Source organism: Dipodomys spectabilis, unplaced genomic scaffold, assembly GCF_019054845.1.
Source record: "Dipodomys spectabilis isolate Male_0828 unplaced genomic scaffold, ASM1905484v1 ptg000095l, whole genome shotgun sequence".
Lineage (NCBI taxonomy): Eukaryota > Metazoa > Chordata > Mammalia > Rodentia > Heteromyidae > Dipodomys > Dipodomys spectabilis.
Window position 1 is genome coordinate 21,006,412 of NW_024870772.1, and position 22,814 is coordinate 21,029,225.

Below are 22,814 nucleotides of genomic sequence, written 5' to 3' on the forward strand. Positions count from 1 at the left end.
AATAATATAATAAGAGAATTCCCTCAAATCAAAATCTATACATAGTACAGAAATTCAAAGTATATTTGTTAAAAATAATTTATTTTCTTCTCAGTTTATTTTCTGACATCACTATTACAGTTTAGTATAAAAAATGCAAATTACTATATATAGCAGTGATATTTTCAAAACAAGAGTATTATGATTCAGGTCCAGTATTCATAGAATAATTAAACTACGGCACATATACTTAAGTAAAAAAGACTTTTCAGGGAATGCCAGCTGTTTTGCCACTGCACTGAGGAATATTTCTTTTTTTTTTTTTTTTTTTGGTTGGTTGTGTAGCTTGAACTCAGAGCTTAGGCACTGTCCTTGAGCTCTTCAGTTCAAGGCGAGTGATCTACCATTTGAGTCACAGCATTACCTCCAGTTTTCTAGTGGTTAATTGGAGATAGAAGTCTCACAGACTTTCCTGCCTGGGCTGGCTTTGAACCTCTATCCTCCGACCTCAGCCTCCTGAGTAGTTATGATTACAGGTGTGAGCCACCAGTGCCCAGCTGCCCTGACCTCTTTTGCTTAAGGCTAGCACTCTACTTCTCTGAGCCATAGCTCTACTTCCAGATTTCTGGTGGTTAACTGGAGATAAAGAGTCTCACAAACTTTCCTGTCCAGGCAGGCTTTGAACCGCAATCTTAGATCTCTGAGTAGCCTTTCATAAGCCATCAGCTCCCAGATCACAGTGGAATAATTCTATTACTTTTTTTGGGGGGGGGGGGGGTCCGGTCGTGGGGCCTGAACTCTGGGCCTGGGCACTGTCCCTCAGCTCTTCAACTCAAGGCTAGCACTCTACCACTTGAGCCACAGCGCCCCTTCCGGCTTTTTTTTCCCTTTTTGCTTATGTGGTGCTGAGGAATCGAACCCAGGGCCGCATGCATGCAAGGCAAGCGCTCTACCACTGAGCCACCTTCCTAGCCCATTTCTATTACTCTTAAAGGCAGGAAATTAGAAACTTCAGTTTCTTTCCATTGCTTTATGGTTTTCAATAAGCATTTCTATTTAAACAACAACAAATCCTATTAAGGATTTCTTAATAGTAGCTGCTGTAGTAATCTGGAATTTTTGTTATTGTTATTTTGTGCCAGTCCTGATGGATGAACTCAGGACCTGTGCACTGTCCCTGAGTTTTTGTGCTCAAGGCTAGCGCTCTACCATGTGAGCCACAGCTCCATTTCCAGGCTTTTTTTTTTTTTTAAAGTCTCATGGGCTTTCCTGCATGGGCTGGTTTTGAACTTCAATCCTCAGATCTCAGCCTTCTGGGCAGCTAGGATTATAGCTGTGAACCACCAGTGCTCAACTTCAGCTGTATTTTCAAAGGACAATTTCACCTCATTATAAATTTCCTTAAACTAATGTCTGATTTTAAGCAGTCCTGAAAACTGGGATCATTTCACTTACTGAACAGCAGCTATATCCCAGCTTCAACTTTAAAATTAAGATATATAGACAAGCGTTCAAGGACCCTATGGCTCTGCCCTACCTTTCTAACATATATGAACATCAGTGTGAAGAGCAATCACTTACCATTTCCAGGAGATAGGGATGATGTGTTCTTGGTTCAAATAATGTTTGATAGTTGCGAATATTTTTTTTCTTCTTGGGGTTTGTATTTCTAAAGCTTTTCTTTGTACTTCCACACTGGGCTCCTGAGGAGTTCTGAACAGTTGCTACAGCATTTTTACTTGGACTCTTGGGAGCAGTGCTCTGCAGAGCCTGATTCTCTGCCACAATGTCTGCTTCTGTCTTGATGGGAGTTTCTAAGTTTTATGAAAAACAAACACAAAAGTTAAACAACACACAGAAAACAGGTATACTTTCAAAGATAACCAAAAGAGCCATCATACTGGCTACTTAGTTAACTGAAGACTAAGAGAGATTTTGCAAAGCATTTGTAATGCATTCCAATTTTTTTTTTCAAATTTAAAGTTGTAACTGCCAAGAATTGAGGAGACTACCACAAATTAGGAAATAATACCCAAAGACACTTGATCTATAAAATAAATATTAAGACAGGAAACAGAAATATGTGGATAAACACAAGACATATTTCCTCTTATTTGAAAAAAATTAAACATAATTGACTAAAGTATTTTAAAATAGTGAGTAGGATTTATAATATCTGTAGAAATAAATTCTATGGTAACAGTAGCACAAAGGAAAAGAGGACCAAATATTAAGTATATTGGCTGTAATCTTTTTCCTTTTGTGCTGGTATTGGGGCCTCGCACTCACGTGATATATAAAAAATAAACATCAAGACTTAGGAATATGAAACAAGGGCTTTCTCTTTTAAAGCAAGGAATTTTAAATAATTAGTCAAAATTAATTTATACAAAAGTAGGGGCTGGGAAGGTGGCTCAGTGGTAGAGTGCTTGCCTTGCATGCATGCGGCCCTGGGTTCAGTTCCCCAGCATCACATAAGCAAAAAGAAAAAAAGACGGAAGTGGCGCTGTGGCTCAAGTGATAGAGCGCTAGCCTTGAGCTGAAGAGCTGAGGGACAGCGCCCAGGCCCAGAGTTCAGGCCCCACGACCAGACCCCCTCTCCCCGCAAAAAAATTAAACATTTATTTGATCACAAAGTGTCCTTTGCTACCTACAAGATTTCATATTACTGTTCAGGAAGACAGCAAATGACATACAAAGGCGTTAAGGGAAAGCGATATGGCTTTGGCCTCTATGGCTTTTAAGTCTGCACCCTGTTTTTATATCTGTTCTGCCACAACTAACATAGCATACTTAATGCTATATGACCTATAAAGTGAATCCATGAGAATTCAAAGATCTTTTCCTCTTTCCTTTCTTCCTTTCAATTAAAAGTGGTAGCAGCCTCAAAATAAAGGTATGAGTGTAACAGTATTTTTATCTTAAGAAAGAGTAGAAAGAATTAATTCAGCTTGTCTTTATGGGATTCCGTAATCTGGTTAATAGTTTGCTTCCCTAGAAATGTAATATGTGTTCAGAGAATGACTCCAGGTTCAAATCAGTATATTTGAAACAAGAGTAAGAAATAAGTTGTTTTCCCAAAATTGATATAATAGGCCACTATCTGTTAAGGAGGACTCTGATAAAGTTAAAGTAGTTTATACTTCAAATTTCAAGTTGTTTTTGGACAAAACACACCATAGGCTATTAATTTAAAACTTCCCATGTTATATTCATATTTCATACTGAAGCCTAGCTCTTCTTACTCAACATCCTCCAACTATCCAAACATTAGTTATCTCTAGCCTAATCAATACTAAATGAGCTGTTATTTTCATGAAACTATTTTCAAATCTTCATTCTAAATAAAGGCTAAGACTGTATTCTTACCTTTAGCACAGTCCTACATTGACTGTACTGAAGCTACCGTATTTTGACTACATTTCTCCTGAGACACATATGCATAAGTTCTCTCATAGTTGGAGAAGCCTAAATAAAATTACCATACCGAGTATCCATAACAGGACATAGGTTTACTCACCAAATATATGTAGAATTATCAATACAAACCTTGGGTTAAAACTTTTCTTTCTAGCTAGGCATAGTATTCACACTTATAATCCTAAATGCCCATGGGGTACAAATCAGGAAGATTGTGGTTTGAGGCCAGCTTGAACATAAAGTATGCAAGAGGGGCTGGGAAGGTGGCTCAGTGGCAGAGCGCTTGCCTTGCAATGCATGAGGCCCTGGGTTCGATTCCCAGCACAACATAAGCAAAAAGAAAAAAGCCGGAAGTGGCGCTGTGGCTCAAGTGGTAGAGCACTAGCCTTGAGCTGAGGGACAGCACCCAGGCCCAGAATTCAGGCCCCACAACTGGACCCCCCCCCCCCAAAAAAAGTGTGCAAGACCCCATTATCAACCAATAAAGTTAGGTATGGTGGCCCACAACTGTGATCTCAGCAACACAGACAGCACAAATAGAAATGAGGTCCATGCTAGCTCAGGCATAAAACAGCCAAAGCAAAAAGGCAGTCACAGTGTAGCTCAAGTGGTACAGCACTGCATAACAAGCACAAGGTCCTGAGTTCAACAACTCTAGTACCACCAAAACCCAAAACAAAACGTCACCTGGCATCATATCAACAGTCTATTCACAGTACTTGTACGCATCCTCCCTCCAAAAAAAAAAAAAGGTGCTGTCCATTAAACTCACTTGTCATAACAAATTTCACTGTAATCATCCAAGCACCACTGGCCTCTCAGAAAGATTCTCAAAGTATTCCATTTCTTGTATCCAGTCTATTTCAACCACAAATATAGGGATGTATTTGCCAAGTGAGATAATTTATGTAAATGTGCTCCATAAAGAGCAATACCCTATAAACATTAGGTGTTATAAACTAATATTATGACAAGGATCCTTGAAAACCAAGAATAAAGGAATTTAAAGATCAAATAAAGACTACTCATCCTAGTGCTATTAACACACACTGAACCAAAGGCAAAAAGACACCTCATACCAAGAGAAGCCTTAACTTACCTTCAGGCTCACTCTCTGACCCTGAGAGACTGCCATAGCTGCTCATCAGTGAACACAAGGCTGGCGTCACCTCCTTAGGAATGACTGTCTGTGGTGGTTTCTCTTCCTTATCAGATTCTGAACAGATGGGGAAAGAACAGGATTTAAACAGTATACCCCCAAACAGCTCCCACCACCACAAGAAAGCTGGCGTCTACTCTTTCATCTGTTAATAAAAGTAACTTGTTATCATTTCCTTGATCTTCCCAAAAAATGAATTCTAGAAGGCTTGACAAATTTCTGGTTGGTTTAAATCTTAAGCAAAGAAGTTATTTGCTCCAGGGCAGGGACAGGGACAAATGGAAACTACACATAGCTCAGTTAACTTACCATGCTTCACAGGTGATGGAATTTGAGCCATCCCTAAATTAACTTAATTACACAGTCTTTGCTATTAATTTACATGTAGGGCAAAAGTAAAAAATTTACTTAACTTTACTGGATAAGGATCATTAACTCTGAAAATCAGACAGAGGAATAAAATAGTGCTGTTTTTATTGTTGATTTACGAATAAAATATTGTGGGTTTAGGACTTGTTTTCCAGAATCAAGTAAGATTTAAGCCATTCTATGGGCTTAGAGTTTTACTGAAATGCCTGTCTCAACCTTTTTATTATTCAGAACTTCTAAGAACTTAAGTCAACAAGCCAACCATGAGAGTTTCACAAGCACTAAAGAGCCTGCCAAAGGGAAAGTGTTTGATCAGAGCCCAGCAAGTTCCACCGGAGCCGTGGGACACCACCTATTACATTTATTTTTGGCAGCTCTAAAAACGCATTAACTCTATTCTAGACAACCCATAAAAATCAAGCTGGATTGAAGACAATAAGTAACTTGTCTCTTTAATAAACCAATCTGACCCACAACCAATATGAAATGTTTCAAGATGGAGTATTTGATGTTCAAAACTGGGAAAGGGAAAGCAAACGTTCTACCAGGAAATGGAAACACCACTGTATGCGAATGTTGGCCGTGCACTCCAGTGGGATGAAGACATCCCCTATCTTCTACTATCCACACAAAAATTGCTCCTTATCAGTTTTAAGCTACATTATTACCTTTTCCTCTGGATTAATGAAGGGAAAGGAAACTATGTAATCTACATATGTAAACTAAGCAGAAAACTTGTATGATGTTAATGTCTATCCATTATTCAAACAATAGCCTTCAAAGGCCTATAACGTGTAAGAATAAGAGTAATCGAGGCTCTTCATTTTACATTTAAATATAAAATAGAATATAAAATAAAAACCTATCACAATTCAAACTTTGAAAGAGGCACTGTGTGCTTTGGCACTATCAAATCATCTTCTACAATGCCGTCTTCAAGGGTGGAGGGGATCCCCCAAAGTCCCATGCATTTCTAACAGCATTTTTAGCACCCATCCTAGAAGGACGGTCAAAGGCATTCAAAGACATTGTACTGGCTAACAAAAAGATACTCAAAAAACTCCCCCCTCCCTCTTTTTTAAAGAGCAGCTAAAACACTTCTCTAAACTAAAAATAACAGCATAAAGACAGTAGCAATCAAGATGATAGAACTAGACTTGAGAGTTACTATATAATAAACCAAAATATATTCTAATTGTTAAAACATGAGTGACACTTTCTTGGAGAAATTCTTCTAATTATGTGTATGTGTATGCGTGCAAAGGAGTGCACATGCTATGTTCACACACAAAAGAAAATACAGTAATTAATAATGAACAATCACCTCAAGGCTAGATCTCTTTCTTTTTCCCATTTCTCAATGTATTACATAGAACAACTCACAAATACTGTACAGTTGGAGAGAGGTGCTGGTTGAAGTAGAGACAGGAATAGAACTTCCCGGGCTGCCTTCCCACTAGGACCTCTCATATGCTCAGCTCTGTGGAAGCTCTACAAACTCTCCTTTTGGACTTTTATACAGCTTCCACTACATAGGCATGGCTGGCTGAATTGTAGGCCACTGAAAATCAACTTAACCTTCAGCCTCTCTTCTCCCCCTGGAAGTTGGAAGGTAGAGATGAAAGACCTAATCTTCTAATCTAGCACTGCTCTTTCCAGTGACCAGTCCCATTCAGAAAGTATCTAAGGGCTGCCAACCATCCTAGACTAAAAGCAGGGATGACTCTTTAAGTCTACAGCATTTCTCTGAATTACAATGCTGAGCAAGCAAAATGTTGAACCTCATAAATCTCCTCAAAAACAAAAATAGGAAAAAAGAATATCCAAATCAACCATGTATGCATATGTGTGCATATATATATGTATAGAAATTGTCAATATCAATGTCTTATCCAACTCTATACACCAGCTTCCCATCCAATTTCTTTCTATAACTTATTTCTTTATACATTGCTGACTGCCATTACTTGATTTTGCCTGTAGGAGAAAACAATTACACTCTTTAGCCCACAAGAAGATCTATAATTAAGTCTACTAAAGAAAATGCAAAGGTTGGGAATGGAGCTCAGTGGCAGAGTGTTTGCCTAACATACACAAAGTTCTGGATTCAGTCTTCTATAGTCTCTCAACTCTTAAGACACTCAGGGCTGGGGTGTGGTTCAGAGAGTGCTTGCTTAGCACTACTTAGAACCTGCGTTTGATTCCTGGTATCATAATACAATCAAAGACATTTAAGGATGGAGCATTTTTTGCTAGCTATGCACTAGGCCAGGTTATTTCCAGGTTATTTTTACCATCTACTCTTTAACCAGTAAAGCCAACAGATGTTCTAATGATCTATGACAAGAGCTATATTGATAACAAGTGACTAATGAGTTAGATTGTCATTATTTTATGGATGGTAAGGCTCTACAGTTGAAGAAGGTTGTGGCTACCTTACTGAGTAGCTGCTTTTTTTTTCTAACTCAGATAGGACACTTAAATTTTTAAGAAAAGTTAAAGAACTTCTTGCATTTTTATTTATTGGCTTTTGTTCTGTCACTATTCCAAAACTACCAAAGAGCTGCTAGCCACCCTGGACTGTGAGTTTCACTATGTATCCTCGGTGGGAACTTGTGTAGCCCACAATCCTCCTGCTTTAGCATCCTGAAAGCTGCTATTACCGATTATACCACCAGGTTATTGTATATATATTTAAACTGTAAAAAAAAATACTCAGTCTTAACTGATGAATATCAAAAAGAGATTTAAACAACAACAAACTCTTAAGTAGGCTAATAACCAAGAATATGTAAGAATTTTAACAGGGAACTTATATTTGGGCTACAGATGACATTTTGTCACCAAAATCACACACTGCAAATCTGAAGATGTCTCTAAAACTAAAATGAAGAAAAAAAAGTCACTGTCCAGAAGTAAACTCAGCACTGGCTAAAGTATTGTATGCCTTTCCTTAAACTTGTTCTCACACCTTCACTATCGTAGGACTGCAGTATTTCTGAGAAAACTTCAAACTTCACCTATGGAGGACATGTAGGATACTAGTGGAATCAGATTACTGAAGTTCAAATAAAGGCTCTGCTACTAATCAACAGTATGGCTAAGGTAGATTACCTGTGTTCCTCATTTCCAAAGCAGAAGTTGTAATAGTACCTATGTAGATGGTCATCATATGGAAGAGTTAATATTCATAAAGCACATAGAGCTTAAGAAATAACCTTACTCAGTAACTGTTAACTGGCGTTAAACTTTTATTATTACCATCCCTACTAAATTTCATCTTTACTTAACCCAACATTTCTGCATCCTAATCCAGTCAGGGAAGGTTTCCCTCATTTCTTGCCATCTCTAATAACTTTTACCATGTGGTTGTCATAGAAACTGTCATCCAAGCTGAACAGAGACTAGAATCAAACCTATGATAAACAGCAGTTCACTCACTAATAATCTTTCTCTTCTGTAGTAGAAAGAATATATAATTAAAGCACAATGTTACATACATTTCCATTTCTCTGAAGGAAAACTGGAGTCTCAGAAGCTGAAACTACCTGTACATGATAGCAGTATTTTAGTGCTTTCAACTTTTTTCTTAAGTCTTAAAGAGAACATTTGAATAAACTATGGACACATATACGTATACTTTTAAGTTCTGAAGAATATAATTACACAAATAAAATAAATAGGACTATTTTTCCAAGGAGAGTAAGCCTGTTCTTTGGAACACAAATAACACTGGCTTCCAAAGCATTAATGCTTTATAGGTGGAATGAAGGAGAAAATAATCAAGCAAATTTGTACAGACAGTAATGAGAAATAACCTTAAATAAAATTCCCAATACTATAGCATACTTTGGAAATTAACCAACAAATAGTATCTTTCACTATAACTTGCTTGTCCCATGTACCTACCCCAAGACGCAGAAAGGATTTCTGAAATGAGGTTTTTGATAAGATATTCCTCATAAAAACAAAAATTAAGCTGGTGCTGTTAGCTCACACTTGTAATTCTAGCTCTTCGTTAAAGGCTGAGATCTGAGGATCACAGTTCAAAGCCAGCCTGAGCAAGAAAATACATGAGACTCTTATTTCCAATTAACCAGCAAAAGTCCAGGAATAGAGTTGTGGCTCAAGTGGTACAGTTTTAGCCTTAAGCAAAAAATCCCAGACATAGTGCTCAGGCCCTGAGTTCAAGCATACCACCCCCCCCCCCCACACACACACAAAAAAAAAAACCAGTCAGGCACTAGTCATTCAGTCCTATAAAATTCTAGCTACATGGGAAGATGAGATTAGAAGGATCCAACCCAGCCCAGGCAGAAAAACCCCATAAGATTCTATCTCAACAGAAGCAGCTGGGTGTGGTTGTGGCATGCACTTGCCATCCCAGAAACTTGGTCCAAATATTCAGCCAGGCAATATGTAAGACTTTACCTAAAAAATAATCAGTACAAAAAAAGCCTAAAGATGCAGTTCAGCAGTAGAGTGTTTACCAGGTAAGCACAAGGCCCTGAGGTAAAACTGCGGAACTACAAATATAAAAATAAAATAATCACTTCATTTGTATGTATTTTCCATTATATCTCCACGAACAAGGCTATGGATAATCAATTTAAGCATCACTGTCCACATACTTATGTACACACTGCTTTCCTATTTGCTTACCAGAATCACTGTTTATCAATACACCAAGAGGATCTTCATTTGCCTCTGCTGGACCTTCAGGCTTTGAACCACAGCAGTGATTCCCTGATGAAGTGACTGCTCCATGAGTAGCATTGCTATTGTTACATTTCTTGTGTTTGCCAGGACTTCTAATCTTCACCATTTGTGAATGTCTGGACATTCCTTTCATCTTGCTGGGGAAAGAAAAAAAATACAGTTCAGTAAAAAATGCAGTGACTTTTGCAAAAAAAAATATTTGAAAAGGAATACTGAGTGTAAAAGAAACTAGATGTTAAAGTGATCAAGTGTAGCTTACTAAACTAAATCAACCAAAATAAAAGAAACTGTCTCCCAAAGACAGAGAAGTTTACAGTAGTCCGTTAAATGAACAAATACCACACAATCTACCAATCTACCAATACTACATAATTTATCTTACTCATGCTCAGCTACACACTCCCATTCTTATGTTTACCACTCTGACATTTGGCTCTGTTGTGCAATCATTCGATCAATTTAACTTACGTTTATGAATATAAAAATATACCTTGGAGTTTATATGGTTTTGTCTACTCCTTTTAAAGGAGTCTTAAACTTTCTTCAGCATTTAAAAATGTTACCTTTCCTTTTGCACAATGATCTAAAGATAATTTAAAAAATAATTTTAAAAATATGCCACTTTATTTGAGCTTCCCGCTGAACTTTAAAGTAGATTAGACAGGGACTGCTCTCTGCCCAGCCCCACAGCCAGCTCAGGTGCAGTGTGCTTCTGGTAACTGCATCGACTTCATTTAGAAAGAAAACAAATATTTATGTGAGCATCTTCTAACTTTATGTTTAAGAAAAACATGGTATTTTTCAAAAAGCATTTATGAAGGATTTCTCAGGAAACAATACAAAGTAGCTTTTTAGAGGGACTAAATTTACTCAAAGAAAAACTATTTGCCCTTTATCAGGCAAAATTCTTTAATAGTGGAAGTACGAAGAATTAGAAATCTGAGCCTAAATTTCAATTTTGCTCCTTACTCACCATCCCTCTTAGACAATATTAAATATCTTTTATTGTTACTCCTGTCTGTAGAATGAGAATCATGCGGACAGAAAGAATTAAATAAAATGAAGTGCTTTTGGGAGTGGAGCTATGGTTCAAGTGCTAGAGCATTAGCCCAGAACTGACACACACAAAAAAAATGCTTTGCATTTAGGGTACTATAACTCTGAGACTGAGCCCTTAGTAAGTGAAAGGTATTACCTTGTTTTCGTAATAATTAAATTGACACGATCAGTTTAAATCTACAATGCAAGGGCTTGCTATAATTTTTAAAGAATTTGATGCCAAAAGAATCACATATTCATATATTTATACAAGCATACAAAAACATGTGTATATATGCACACATGTACACATACTGCTATATACACAAAATACGTATACACTCCCAATTTTCTACACAAAAGAATAGAGAGCACCAAAATAGAATCTGCCTATCTATCGTAGCCTATCAGCCAACCAGTCCCCAATAGCACTGAGCCTTATCAAGAACCACAGATGTGCCTAACACAGATGTGTCTGAAAAATTACTCACTCTTGTACAAAAACAAAGGACATTCATTAAGAGAGTAGAAAGGCAAGACAAAGACTATTGTATCAGTAATGCATATACTCCAAAGAAAAAAGTGTATCTAATAAACAGCTCCTACAAGTCAAGAAAAAGCAACCTCAATTAAAAACTAGGCAAAGACTCAAAGTGGAGTATAGCTCAGGGATAAGAGTACATGCTTAGAAAGCATGAGGCCTTAACCTCAAACCCCAGTACTGCAAAATACAAGACAACACAACACAAAATAATAGTCCAAGGTATAAACTGATACTTCACAAGAGAATATCCACATGACAAGATGTTCAACATCAATAGTCAGAAGGAAAATGATGTAACATGGGAGAGCAGTATAACAATACCAAACAAAGACCAAGACACAGACAAAGCAAGAAGCATAAATTGGTTCAAACTATTTTTGGTAAATGTAAATGGTTTAATTGTTAAACCTATTAAAGCTAAACACGGACACCCTATGATCTACTCTCTCTATATAACTCTATATGTATCAATGAAAATGAGTACTAATTCCCACAAAAGACAGTGTTCATAAGCTGAACATCAATGGCTCACAACTGCAATATTAGCTAAGAGACTCAGATCTGATGATCATAGTTTGAAGCCAGAAAACTCTGAAACTCTCTAGTTAAGCAGCAAAAGAGCTAACTGGACTGAAGAAATGGTGCAACTGGTAGAGCAACAGCCATGAACAAGAGGCTAAACAAGAGAGTGAGGCTCTGAGTTCAAGCCTTGGCACATGCACACACACCAATATTCATAGCCGTTTTATTCATAATTGTCCAAACTGGAAAGAACCTAGATGTCTATCTAGAGAAAAAGATATATATTCTCATAATTGACTTCTATACAACAGTAAAAATGAAACTACTAACAGCTACATATAACAGATAAAACACAAAAATAATTTTGAGCCACTGAAATCATTGTAAATCATAATTAGTATAATTCTAAGAACATGCATTATATATCTGTGATGACAGAAATTAGAAAAAGAACTTCATGGTTAGACACTGACCAGGAGATGGCTTAAGCGAACTTGGTGAGGTAAAAACACTATAAATGATATGGAGGCCATGCAATGTGTAAAGGAATGTGTGTGTGCATATGAAATATATGTATATATATATATATATATATATATATACACACATATATTTCATATATATATATATTTCATATATATTTCATATATATATATATATAACACACACACACACACACACACATAAAATTTCACGCTGTGCATTTAACTGGACTGGGAATGAGGTTTAGTGGCTAGAAGTGGTGCTGTGGCTCAAGTGGTAGAGTGCTAATCTTGAGCAAAAGCTCAGGAGTCCAAGCCCCAAGACTAGCCAAAAAAGACAGACAGACAGACAGGACAAGACAGGACAGGACAGGACAGGACAAGACAGGAAGGAAAAAAGGGAGGAAGGAAGGAAGGAAGGGAGGGAGGTAGGGAGGGAGGGAGGGAGGAAGGAAGGAAGGAAGGAAGGAAGGAAGGAAGGAAGGAAGGAAGGAAGGAAGGAAGGAAGAATATAATATTTAACCTCAGCAGATCTACTTCTAGGAATCATCAGGATACTTTTATGAAATATATTATGTAATAGCAACTCGGTACCAGTAAAAGGCTGGTAAGAACTTAAATGTCTGTGTGGGAAACTGGTTGAAAAAGAAAACAAAAAAATACCACAGTGCATCCTTCAGTTTCTTACACATCTGTAAAGCATGGGGATTATTGTAGATTACAATATGGGGCAATCACCAAGTCAAATTTTCAGTGTTGAAGAAAGCAAGATGCAGAATAGTGTCAGAAAATGAGGGAAAAAAGACTCAGCCATGTGCTATACAGACTGAAAACCTCTGGAAGGAGGAGACAATTCAGCTGAGAGACAAAGGTTCAAGGAACTTTATCTTAAAAAAAAAAAAAAAGAACTCCTATGAATACAAGATAATACTCATCTTAAGCTATAATTAAACTTTCTTTAAAGTGAAAATGTTACAGATGCAAAGGATTCAGAACTGAGAATGAAGAAATGGTAAGGGCTGGGAATGTGGCTTAGTTGTAGTGTTTGCATAGCATGCATAAAGCCCTGGGTTCTACTGCTCATTACCACATAAACAGAAAAAGCTAGAAGTGGTGCTGTGGCTCAAGTGGTAAAGTGCCAGCCTTGAGAAAAGAAGCTCAGGGACAGTGGCCAGGCCCTGAGTTCAAGCCCCAGGACTAACACAAAAGAAAAAGAAAAAAGAAAGAAACTTTAAGTCCTTGATTTCTGTTCCTTTACTTACTCATAAAAGTATATCACACCTTGAGAGTGAAGTTTTATAAAACTTACCCATACTGTGTTGTCATTAATACTTCTCCTCTCTTCTCCTTCTCAAGTTTTAGCTTTTTCTTCCTTTCAATATTGGACAGAGTTGGGTAGTTTCTAGAAAATAATGGAAGTTAATTATAAAAGGGTTTTTTGTGTAAAGCTTTAAGCTACCTAGCAACTAATAGTTGCTAACAATCTAGTAACTAAATTTAGCAATTTTTGTTAAAAAACCAATATTACCTCATTATAAAGTGCTACTAGTTTACAACAGATAAGCTTTACCAGATCAGATTATGTTAGAATTGAAATAAAATATGTCATATAATATGTTCAAACCGATAAAATCTAGTTGGCAAGTACCCTAACATACTTGAAGAAATAACAAGTCTATTGAGTAACTTTTGCAAATGCATGCTGGGTTTCCTCAAAGTCACCGAGATAGTTCTCAAAATATGATATACCAGGAAGGGCAAGAAAAGCAGATAAACAGCTATAACTAGAACAAAAATATTAACAATATAAATACTCAAGAGTATAGAGTTGGGGTGGGTAGAAAAGAAAGATTTTCAAAATGGAAAAATCCAGAAAGAAAGAAATATGAAGGACATTGGTCTTGCATTGACTTATTAAGATAGAAAGCAAGCTTCAGTGATCTAAATAGAAAAAATAATGCAAACAAACCAAGACCACAGAAAGTGTGATATTCACACATATTTGTAATTATGTATGAAATACATTTATAGATGATGGCACAGAAAGAGAGGTTCTGGCCAAAATGTGCCTTGTGAGATACTTTCTCATCTGAGAAAGTTTGTATATAATTCAGCAGGTAAAGGGAAGCGATAAAAAGTTATAAGCAGAGAGACATGTACAAGACTATGATTAAGATTAAATCTGGGGCTGGGAAGGTGGCTAGGGGCTAGGGGTAGAGCTTGCCTAGCATGCATGAAGCCTCGGGTTCGATTCCTCAGTACCACATAAACAGAAGAAAAAAAAAGTCTGAAGGAGCATTGTGGCTCAAGTGGTAGAGCACTAGCCTTGAGCCAAAACAAGTTCATATACAGTGCCCAGGCCCTGAATTCAAGCCCCATGACAGCCAAAAAAAAAAAAGATTAAATCTGATGATAATGTGCAATATAAATTGCTTTCTTTGTTTTGTAGCACAGATGTAAGGAGATGCAGGCCTAAACTCTGATAAGAGAGATCAACCTCTGGAGGTAAAACATGAAAGGAGAGAACACCAGTCTCACTATTCAGCCTGACTAGTCATCAGAGGAAAGTTTGAGAAACATTAACAAACTGTGTTCTGCCATTGTTTCTAGGACACTTCTCCAGATTCACCTCTAAAACAAAAACAATAAACTACATCACTAGCTTGAATAACACAGACAATATGAAGCCCGTGAGTTAGCCAATCTGGAAGAGAAGAAAGGAAATGACATTGGGTAGTGGTGAAGTAATCAGGAAAAAGGCAATGAATTTCAATAAGGACAGTGAAAGGCAATATACCCAGCCAAGAAAAACCACCTCTATAAACAAAAGATGATGAATGTTCAAGCTACAAATAAACCTAAAAGGAAAGGATCAAGGTCATACAAGATAAAAAAAAAAAATCTGATAGCTGGCCAATAACATACAGCTATGCTTCTAAAAACAAATATAATCTAAGGGTGTATGAAGTGGACTCTGACTCTAGTACAAGTGTGAAAAGCTTTGTGATACTCAAAGTGGCCAGATATTCTCAGAGCACTGCGTCAATGTGATGGAAATGAAATGACAAGGAAAATACTTGGAAGAGATTCAGAAGAGTCTCAAAGATGATTAAAAGGGTGAAAAATAAAACCTCTGAATAAAGATGAAAGAACTATTTGCAGCCTCTTAAAGAGGATGAGAAGTGACAATAAAATAAGTCTTAAAGGAAAGATGGTAGCCAGCTGTTCTCAATCTAAAGACAGAACATGTGGAAGTAGAAATGATGACAAAAGAAGTAATCATTTTAGCCAGCCCCACAGTGGTGGGCATGGAATGTAAAGAGGCACTCAGGTTCCTTCACAATCTCAAGCTTACATGTCCATCCTAACAGTTTTTTTTACTATTATTGTTCTGAATCTTGCAATCTATTAACATGGTGAACCACAGATTAAACAGTATGATTTGATATTTCACAATGTTTGACTTTATCATATAGAAGTAGGCAGATATTACATATGTGCTTTTCAATATAAAGGATTTAAACATTTTTTAATAGTAAATGGATTTTAGGCAACATATAAAGGGATTTTCTAAATAACACACCAAAGTCTTGGAGAAACTCCTTTGGAAGAAGTCTTTTTTTAAAAAAAATAGCAAATGTTCTCTTTCTGGTAGATTAAATGATCATGCTCCTGCAGGTAAGAAATCTCTTAATTTTCCTTCCAAAATTGCAAGATTTTAAGTTTCAGCTTTGAAATCAGTCAAATCCTCTTCCAAATTTATATTATTATCATTTATACAGAACCTGGAGACTAAAAAATAGAGAAAAATAAATATACTAGAAAACAAAATTCTTCTTCAGAAAGGGAATCAGAAATACCAGACCTATTTATATACACACCTATAATCAGGAGCCCCTCTTCACCAACATAAAACTGAAATATGAGTAAGGAATAGGGGGGCTGGGAAGGTGGCTCAGTGGTAGAGCACTTGCCTTGCATGCTCAATTCCTCAGCCCCACATAAGCAAAAAGAGAAAAGCCGGAAATGGCGCTGTGGCTCAAGTGGTAGAGTGCTAGCCTTGAGCTGAAGAGCTGAGGGACAGCGCCCAGGCCCAGAGTTCAGGCCCCACGACGGGGGGGGGGGGGGGGGGGGGGGGGGGGGGGGGGCCGGCAGGAAGAGTAAGGAAAAGGAGAAGCGCCTTGAGTGGCAGAAAGCCAACAGCGAGCAAGAAAGCCAAGAGATTGTGAGACCACAGTACTGGCACATACAAAACAAACACAAAAGCCCTTGGAAACAGAGTCACTTTATCTTTGGGTGAAAGAGTATGAATATGGTCAAAATAGATTGTCAATATGTATAAAAATGAAACAATGAAATCTGTTGAAACTGTATTAGGAAGGGGAAGACCACAGCAGGGGTATATACATTGTATACCTGCCTGGGAATATCATAGTGAAATCCCTCCTTATATAGTTAAGGTTTGCAACTAAAAAATTAAAATAATGAGTGAGGAAGAATAAAGAGCATATAGTTCAGGCTAATAAAATACTCTTTGAAATATTAAGACTCTAGAGAAAAACTTCAAGTTATATCTTATATTGCATAATTATATACAGATAAAACTTACCTCAATATTTCCTGTTAGAGAATGGATGTTAAGACTTCTAACAGAGGATATTTCACATCATGCTTCTCTGTATTTTGATCTAACATCACTTTCCTCCCCATACTTCTATCTTTCCTCTATCATGAGGGATAAGTCCTGACACCAAACCTTTTTCTCTTCTTCATTTCTTATCCCCTCTAGCTAACAATGTCTTAAGTGACTACCCTTAAGTACAACAAAACTGTGCCAACCATTATCTCCACATATTCCATCCTACTATGATTTGCTCCTCATTCTCAAATGATTACCCATTCATTGACTTTTCTTCTAGACCAATCTTCTGTAACTACAAATCCTTTTTATTCTCACCAAAACACAACTGCTTTAACACAGCTATGCCACTATTTTTCAAGTCTTTCTGAACTTCAAAAAGATGTTGCATTATTAAAGAGGAGGCAGCCTCTGTTCTTTAGTTTGAATGAATTTGGGATACAAATCAAATGGATTTCCTGAGCTAAAGTGAATATTGAAAAATATTACAAAATCATGCCGCCTAGTGGTCATACTGTGAAGTATGGTCTACTTTCTGAAAGCCAGTCTATAGAAACCAACCTCTACTACATTTTCCTCAATGCCAATATAGCATTTGTACCTCCCACTTGTTTCGTTTTTGGCCGGTTGTTAAAAGAAAGTTTTACAGTTTGCAAAGGCTGGGGGAATTTTGTTGCTTTTTCTTTGGTCGGTCATGGGGCCTGAACTTGGCCTAGGCACGGTCCCTGAGCTCTTCAGCTCAAGGCTAGAACACTTAACCACTGGAGCCACAGCACCACTTCTTGCTTTTTCTGCTTATGTGGTGCTGAGGAATAGAACCCAGGGCTTCATGCAAGCATTGAGCCACCTTCCCAGCCAGGGAATTTTGTTTTAATTGGGTAGATATTGCTAACTTTTGTCTGACCACTGGCTTCTGCTTCTACCTCCCAAATCTATTCTTGTCTAGTCTTCATGACCTTAGCCATAGACAGCAAAAGTTTGCTTTTAAAAATACAAAACATTTGCTTCCAATTTTCAAGCTAAATTAACACCAAAAAGTTATTAAAGGATATCATAATTTTCACTAATATACATTCAAAAGTTGATATTTCTTTTTTTATTGTGAAAATACTGTACAGAGGGGTTACAATTACATGGGCAAGATAATGATACATTTCTTATCAAGCATTGTAGCCTCCTCCTTTGTTTCCCCTTCCCATCCCAAAAGTTGATATTTCTTACTAACAGAAAATCAAATGTATCTTCTATCAGGAGTTTTTATATAAACACACACAGTAATAATACTGCTTAAATTTCTTAAGCTAGTAGAAATATTTCCTTTTAACTATTTGTTGCATAGAACCATGGAAAGCAGAGTTCACCTTCAACTTCAGAAAACAATGCTTTCAAATAGACATCAATTTTGTTTGTCTTAGTAGTCTGTTCTATATAAGGAGACTTTTGATGTTAAAAAGAAAAATCACAATAGTTACTGAGTACCAATGGCTCAGGCCTGTAATTCTAGCTACTCAGGAAGCTGAGATCTGAGGATCATGATTTGAAACCAGCATGAGCAAAGTCCGTGAGGGTCTTATCTCAATAAACTACTCAGAAAAAGCCAGAAGTAGCTCTGTGGCTCAAGTGGTAGAGTGCTAGACTGAAGCACAAAGAGGCTCAGGGATAGCACCCAGCACCTGAATTCAAGCCCGAGGAGCAGCAAAAATAAAAATAAAAAAATAATAATAATTCAACTATTTACATATATTAACATTTATAAGCTCCCACATGGGCTGGGAAGGCGGCTCAGTGGTAGAGCGCTTGCCTTGCATGCCTGAGGCCCTGGGTTCAATTCCTCAGCACCACATAAGCAAAAAGAAAAAAGCTGGAAGTGGCGCTGTGGCTCAAGTGGTAGAGCGCTAGCCTTGAGCTGAAGAGCTGAGGGACAGCGCCCAGACCCAGAGTTCAGGCCCCACGACCGGACCCCCCCCCAAAAAAAAAAATAAGCCTCCCACATATCTATGACACAACAGCAACCATGTAAAAGATGGTCTTATTACCTTCAAGGCTGACAATTTATTCCAGAATAAAAACAAATGAAAAAAATGATAGACCAATAAAAGACATCTATGCTAAGCAGAGAAGAGATATAGTATTCAAAAATATGGGAGACATTCTTCTAGGGAGATGAAGAAATGCATCCCCAAAGACAGCAAGATTTCTGCTGGGCAAAGAAGAAGGAGTAGAATTTGAAGATGAAAAATGTTAAGATTTTCTAGAAGTATATGAGTTATCATAAATAACAAGTCTGGCAAGGACCAAAAGCTCCTATAAGGAAAACATGCTGAAATAACCACTGTCATGGATGGCCTTGAAAGTTAGAGGCTGACCCTACACTGAGGTGAAAAACACCAGAAATCTGGAGGTAAAAAGATGTTGAACGTTTAAGAGCATATACTCTGTTACAGTATCTTGTGTGTTATAGCGAAGTTTAGCTCACACTACTGAATATTATCAGTTTTAAAGAACTTTGTTTTAATTAGCATTTTGGCTAACTAAGAGAAAATCAGCTTAAATTTATTTTTAAATTTTATACTACACATTCATCTGTATAACATGTAAGCACTGACCGAACACTCGATTTTCTACCACAAAACAATGAATACAAACAATAAGCCTAAGCTTCTCATTAGCCAAGTCAATTCCTGAGGTCAAATCACACTGCTGAATATTCACTTGCAGGGTACCTATCAATGGTGTGGTTTTCTGGAACAGGACCTAGCAACTGAGCCAGTACTAAGACTTGGCCAAGTGGGTAAGATGAAGGGCAATGAGTGAGGGAGCTGAGATACTGACAAGAGTGGCTGAAGTGAGCCAAGTCAGGGAGAGTGACAGAGGCGGTTGACATCAAAGAAGTTAAAGAGTTAAGGAATGGAAAGGCTTAACTGGTCCAGACCAGTTGGAAGTGACAGTGAGAGCTGGATAGATGGATGAGAAGTTATGTCCAACTTGACAATCTAGAGGATAGCCAGGAAATTAAAAGGCTAAAGCTGCATAGTGAGGGACTCTGGAAAAGGGAAGGTAAAAAGGTACTCAACGGATTCAAAGTACACATACTTCCACTGCAGCATCTAATGTGCCACAATTGAAGAAAGCAATAGAGAGATATGGAAAAAAAAAAAAAAAAAACTTGAGGACAAAGGCTAAGGAATCACCTGGAATCCACATCAAGGAAGCACTACGTATTTCACAAAGCCAGTCCTTTTGGTCTTGTTTTATTTGACCGTTCCATAGCAATCCACACTGCCAACCTTCTTCCTCTTCAGTAGCTTCTATGATACACCAAAGTCCCATTTCTTCCTCCTTTCTGGATCCCCCCTAGCCACATTGTTGCTTTTTACACTCTAGTAGGCCTTTCAATAGAGTTAAAGGAGCATAGACTCAAGATGCAATGCTCAGCATTGCATCTCTTTTCACTCTTTGCCACATTTGTAGTTATCATGATGTTAAAAAAAAAATCTACACGCAGGCCAGTCTTTAATAGATATTTCAGGATCTTGTCATACTCAAGTGTCCAAAATCAGTACCTCACAATCCTGTCTCCTCCAGAGTTCCCTATCTCAGGTACCACCTTTCACTGAAGGGCTTAGAAAGAAACTTGGAAGTCTCCTCAAAAATCCTTTTCTTCTTCAGCCTCACAAGCATCAGCCACCAAGTACTATCTGTGTTCTTCCAGGTTTTCTCCATTCCAAGTGCCACTTTATGACACTTTTATCTTGTCTTAACCTACACTCACAGTTCCTTGAATATGCCAATGTCTGTCCTCTGTTCCTGGCTTCTGTTACCTCATCCTCCTTTGTCATAGGAAACCCTAACTTTCCAGCCTAGATGAGGTCCTCTTCCTCTTATAGGCTAAGAGAAAGGGAGGAAGAGTCTGGGAGAGCACAATAGCTACATAGACACTAATTCAACACTGGTCTTATTTCCCCATTTATGTAATTATTTAATTTCCATACCCACTAGAGATAAGAAATCCAACTGGCAAATGAAACTCATTTCCGACCTTTCTTATTGCTTTAAGAGAACTAGAAATTTGGGAGATTCACAAGAATTAAATTTATTTATACAACTTCTTAGTTATTATGCAGAATTTGTTAACTACTGACCACTGTCAGTGCTCTAGGAAGAATTAAAGTTAAAAATGGGATTAGTACCACTGAACCACAACAGCCTCTAACTGACCAAAGTCAGAGCTAAGTAGCAGAGAAAAAATAGTGTAAACAGAACAATTCCATCCCATCTAACAATCTTCAATACCATCACTGACAGTTTTTTAAAACTCTTCTTCTGTGTTTATTCCTCTGTGCAAATTAGGAAGAAAAAGATAGAAAAACAGATAAAAACAAAAACGAAAAGCAAGCAAAGAAAAACAACAAATAAGATAGTTGGGGAGGGGCTGGGAAGATGGCTCAGTGGTAGAGCGCTTGCCTTGCATGCATGAGGCCCTGGGTTCGATTCCTCAGCACCACATAAGCAGAAAAAGCCAGAGGTGGCGCTGTGGCTCAAGTGGTAGAGCACTAGCCTTGAGCTGAAGTGCTGAGGGACAGTGCACAGGCCCAGAGTTCAGGTCCCACGACTGGCAAAAAAAAAAAAACAAGATAGTTGGGGAGTAGTGACTTCAGGGGAAAAAAAGGGACCTGTAAAGAAGCATCATGGGAAGTAAGGAGCTTTGTATCCAATGAATGAAAATTTTCCACTAAACTATTTTGTGGTCCAAACTTTGCCTTCCAAGTTGGAACCTACAGCCATCCTTATCATTGTGCAAGCTGAGTCTTCTTTTCACATAATTCACTCTTTAACAGTAATTCAATGGACAAATATATATATATATATATATATATATATATATTCATATGGTAAATTTTAAATACCATATAAAATTCAGCAGAACCACAGACATCTAAATCTATGCCAATTACCATATATGAAAAATGCTGAGGTTGCATTAAAAAGCTATGTATTTATAGAAAAGGTTAAATTTGATTCAGGGACTGGCAGATAATCTACATACTTGAACCAGAGTTTAAACCAATTATCGCTAACAACAGTTAGTTCAGTTGACATTTTCTTTTCTTAGCAAGATTTTCTCAGTGAAGAAAGGTACAAGTTCTTTTTGTTACAGACAGGCACTCTGGTAAGGCTGTAATAGGAGAAATGAAGAATAAGAAGATAGTAATAAGCCAGGTGACTGCTACAATCTTGTTCACTGCTCTATAGGGAACAGAATTTGTTATATGACCAGCATATAACAGTCATTTGACAATTTTGTGTCAAAAATAAAAATGAATGAATAAACAGTAAACAATTATACTTTCTGGCCGTCCCAGGACTTGATCTCTGGGCCTAGGCACTGGTCCCCGAGCTTTTGTGTTCAAGACTAGTACTCTTCCACTTGAGCCACAGCTCCAGTTCCAGTTTGTTTTGTTTTTTTCCTTACTTGTTAACTGGAGATAAAGTCTCATGGATTTTTCTACCCAGCTAGCTTACAACCATGATACTCAGATCTCAGCTTCCTGAGTAGTTAGGATTATAGACATGAGCCACCAGCACCTACGTAAACAATACATCTTTAAATAATATTACCTAACCCATTACTGTGTCAGTCACTAAACATCAAGTGAGCAGCATATACTAGCTCCCCTCAAAAAATAAAATATAATAGCATTACAATAGATGTCATTTAAATAAGAGTTCCTATTAACTCTCCCAAAAGCTACACTCAAAGCTCCCACGCCATGCAGCTTACAGTCCTGTGCCATAGTACCATAGAACTTCCTCCAATAAAAATTATATTTTTAATGCATGATAACATATACAAGGGCTCAATGCATTTACACACAAACTGACTAAAGGTGGTTATACTTGAAAGGTATCCAAAGGCCTAACTTCCCTGAATAAAGTATTGTT

General features: G+C 37.5%; 1 protein-coding gene across 2 annotated transcripts in view; it reads right to left on the bottom strand.

Moving 5' to 3' along the window:
• The window catches only part of Nufip1 (nuclear FMR1 interacting protein 1), a 31,521-nt gene that overhangs the window by 1,213 nt on the left and 7,494 nt on the right, over positions 1–22,814 (bottom strand). For both annotated transcript variants that reach the window (XM_042685457.1, XM_042685456.1), the window contains exons 6-9: positions 13,542–13,634; positions 9,590–9,783; positions 4,499–4,615; positions 1,561–1,793 (exon numbers count right to left, since the gene is read on the bottom strand). In XM_042685457.1, the coding sequence (XP_042541391.1) occupies positions 1,561–1,793; positions 4,499–4,615; positions 9,590–9,783; positions 13,542–13,634 (637 nt within the window). The remainder of the gene's footprint in view (positions 1–1,560; positions 1,794–4,498; positions 4,616–9,589; positions 9,784–13,541; positions 13,635–22,814) is intronic.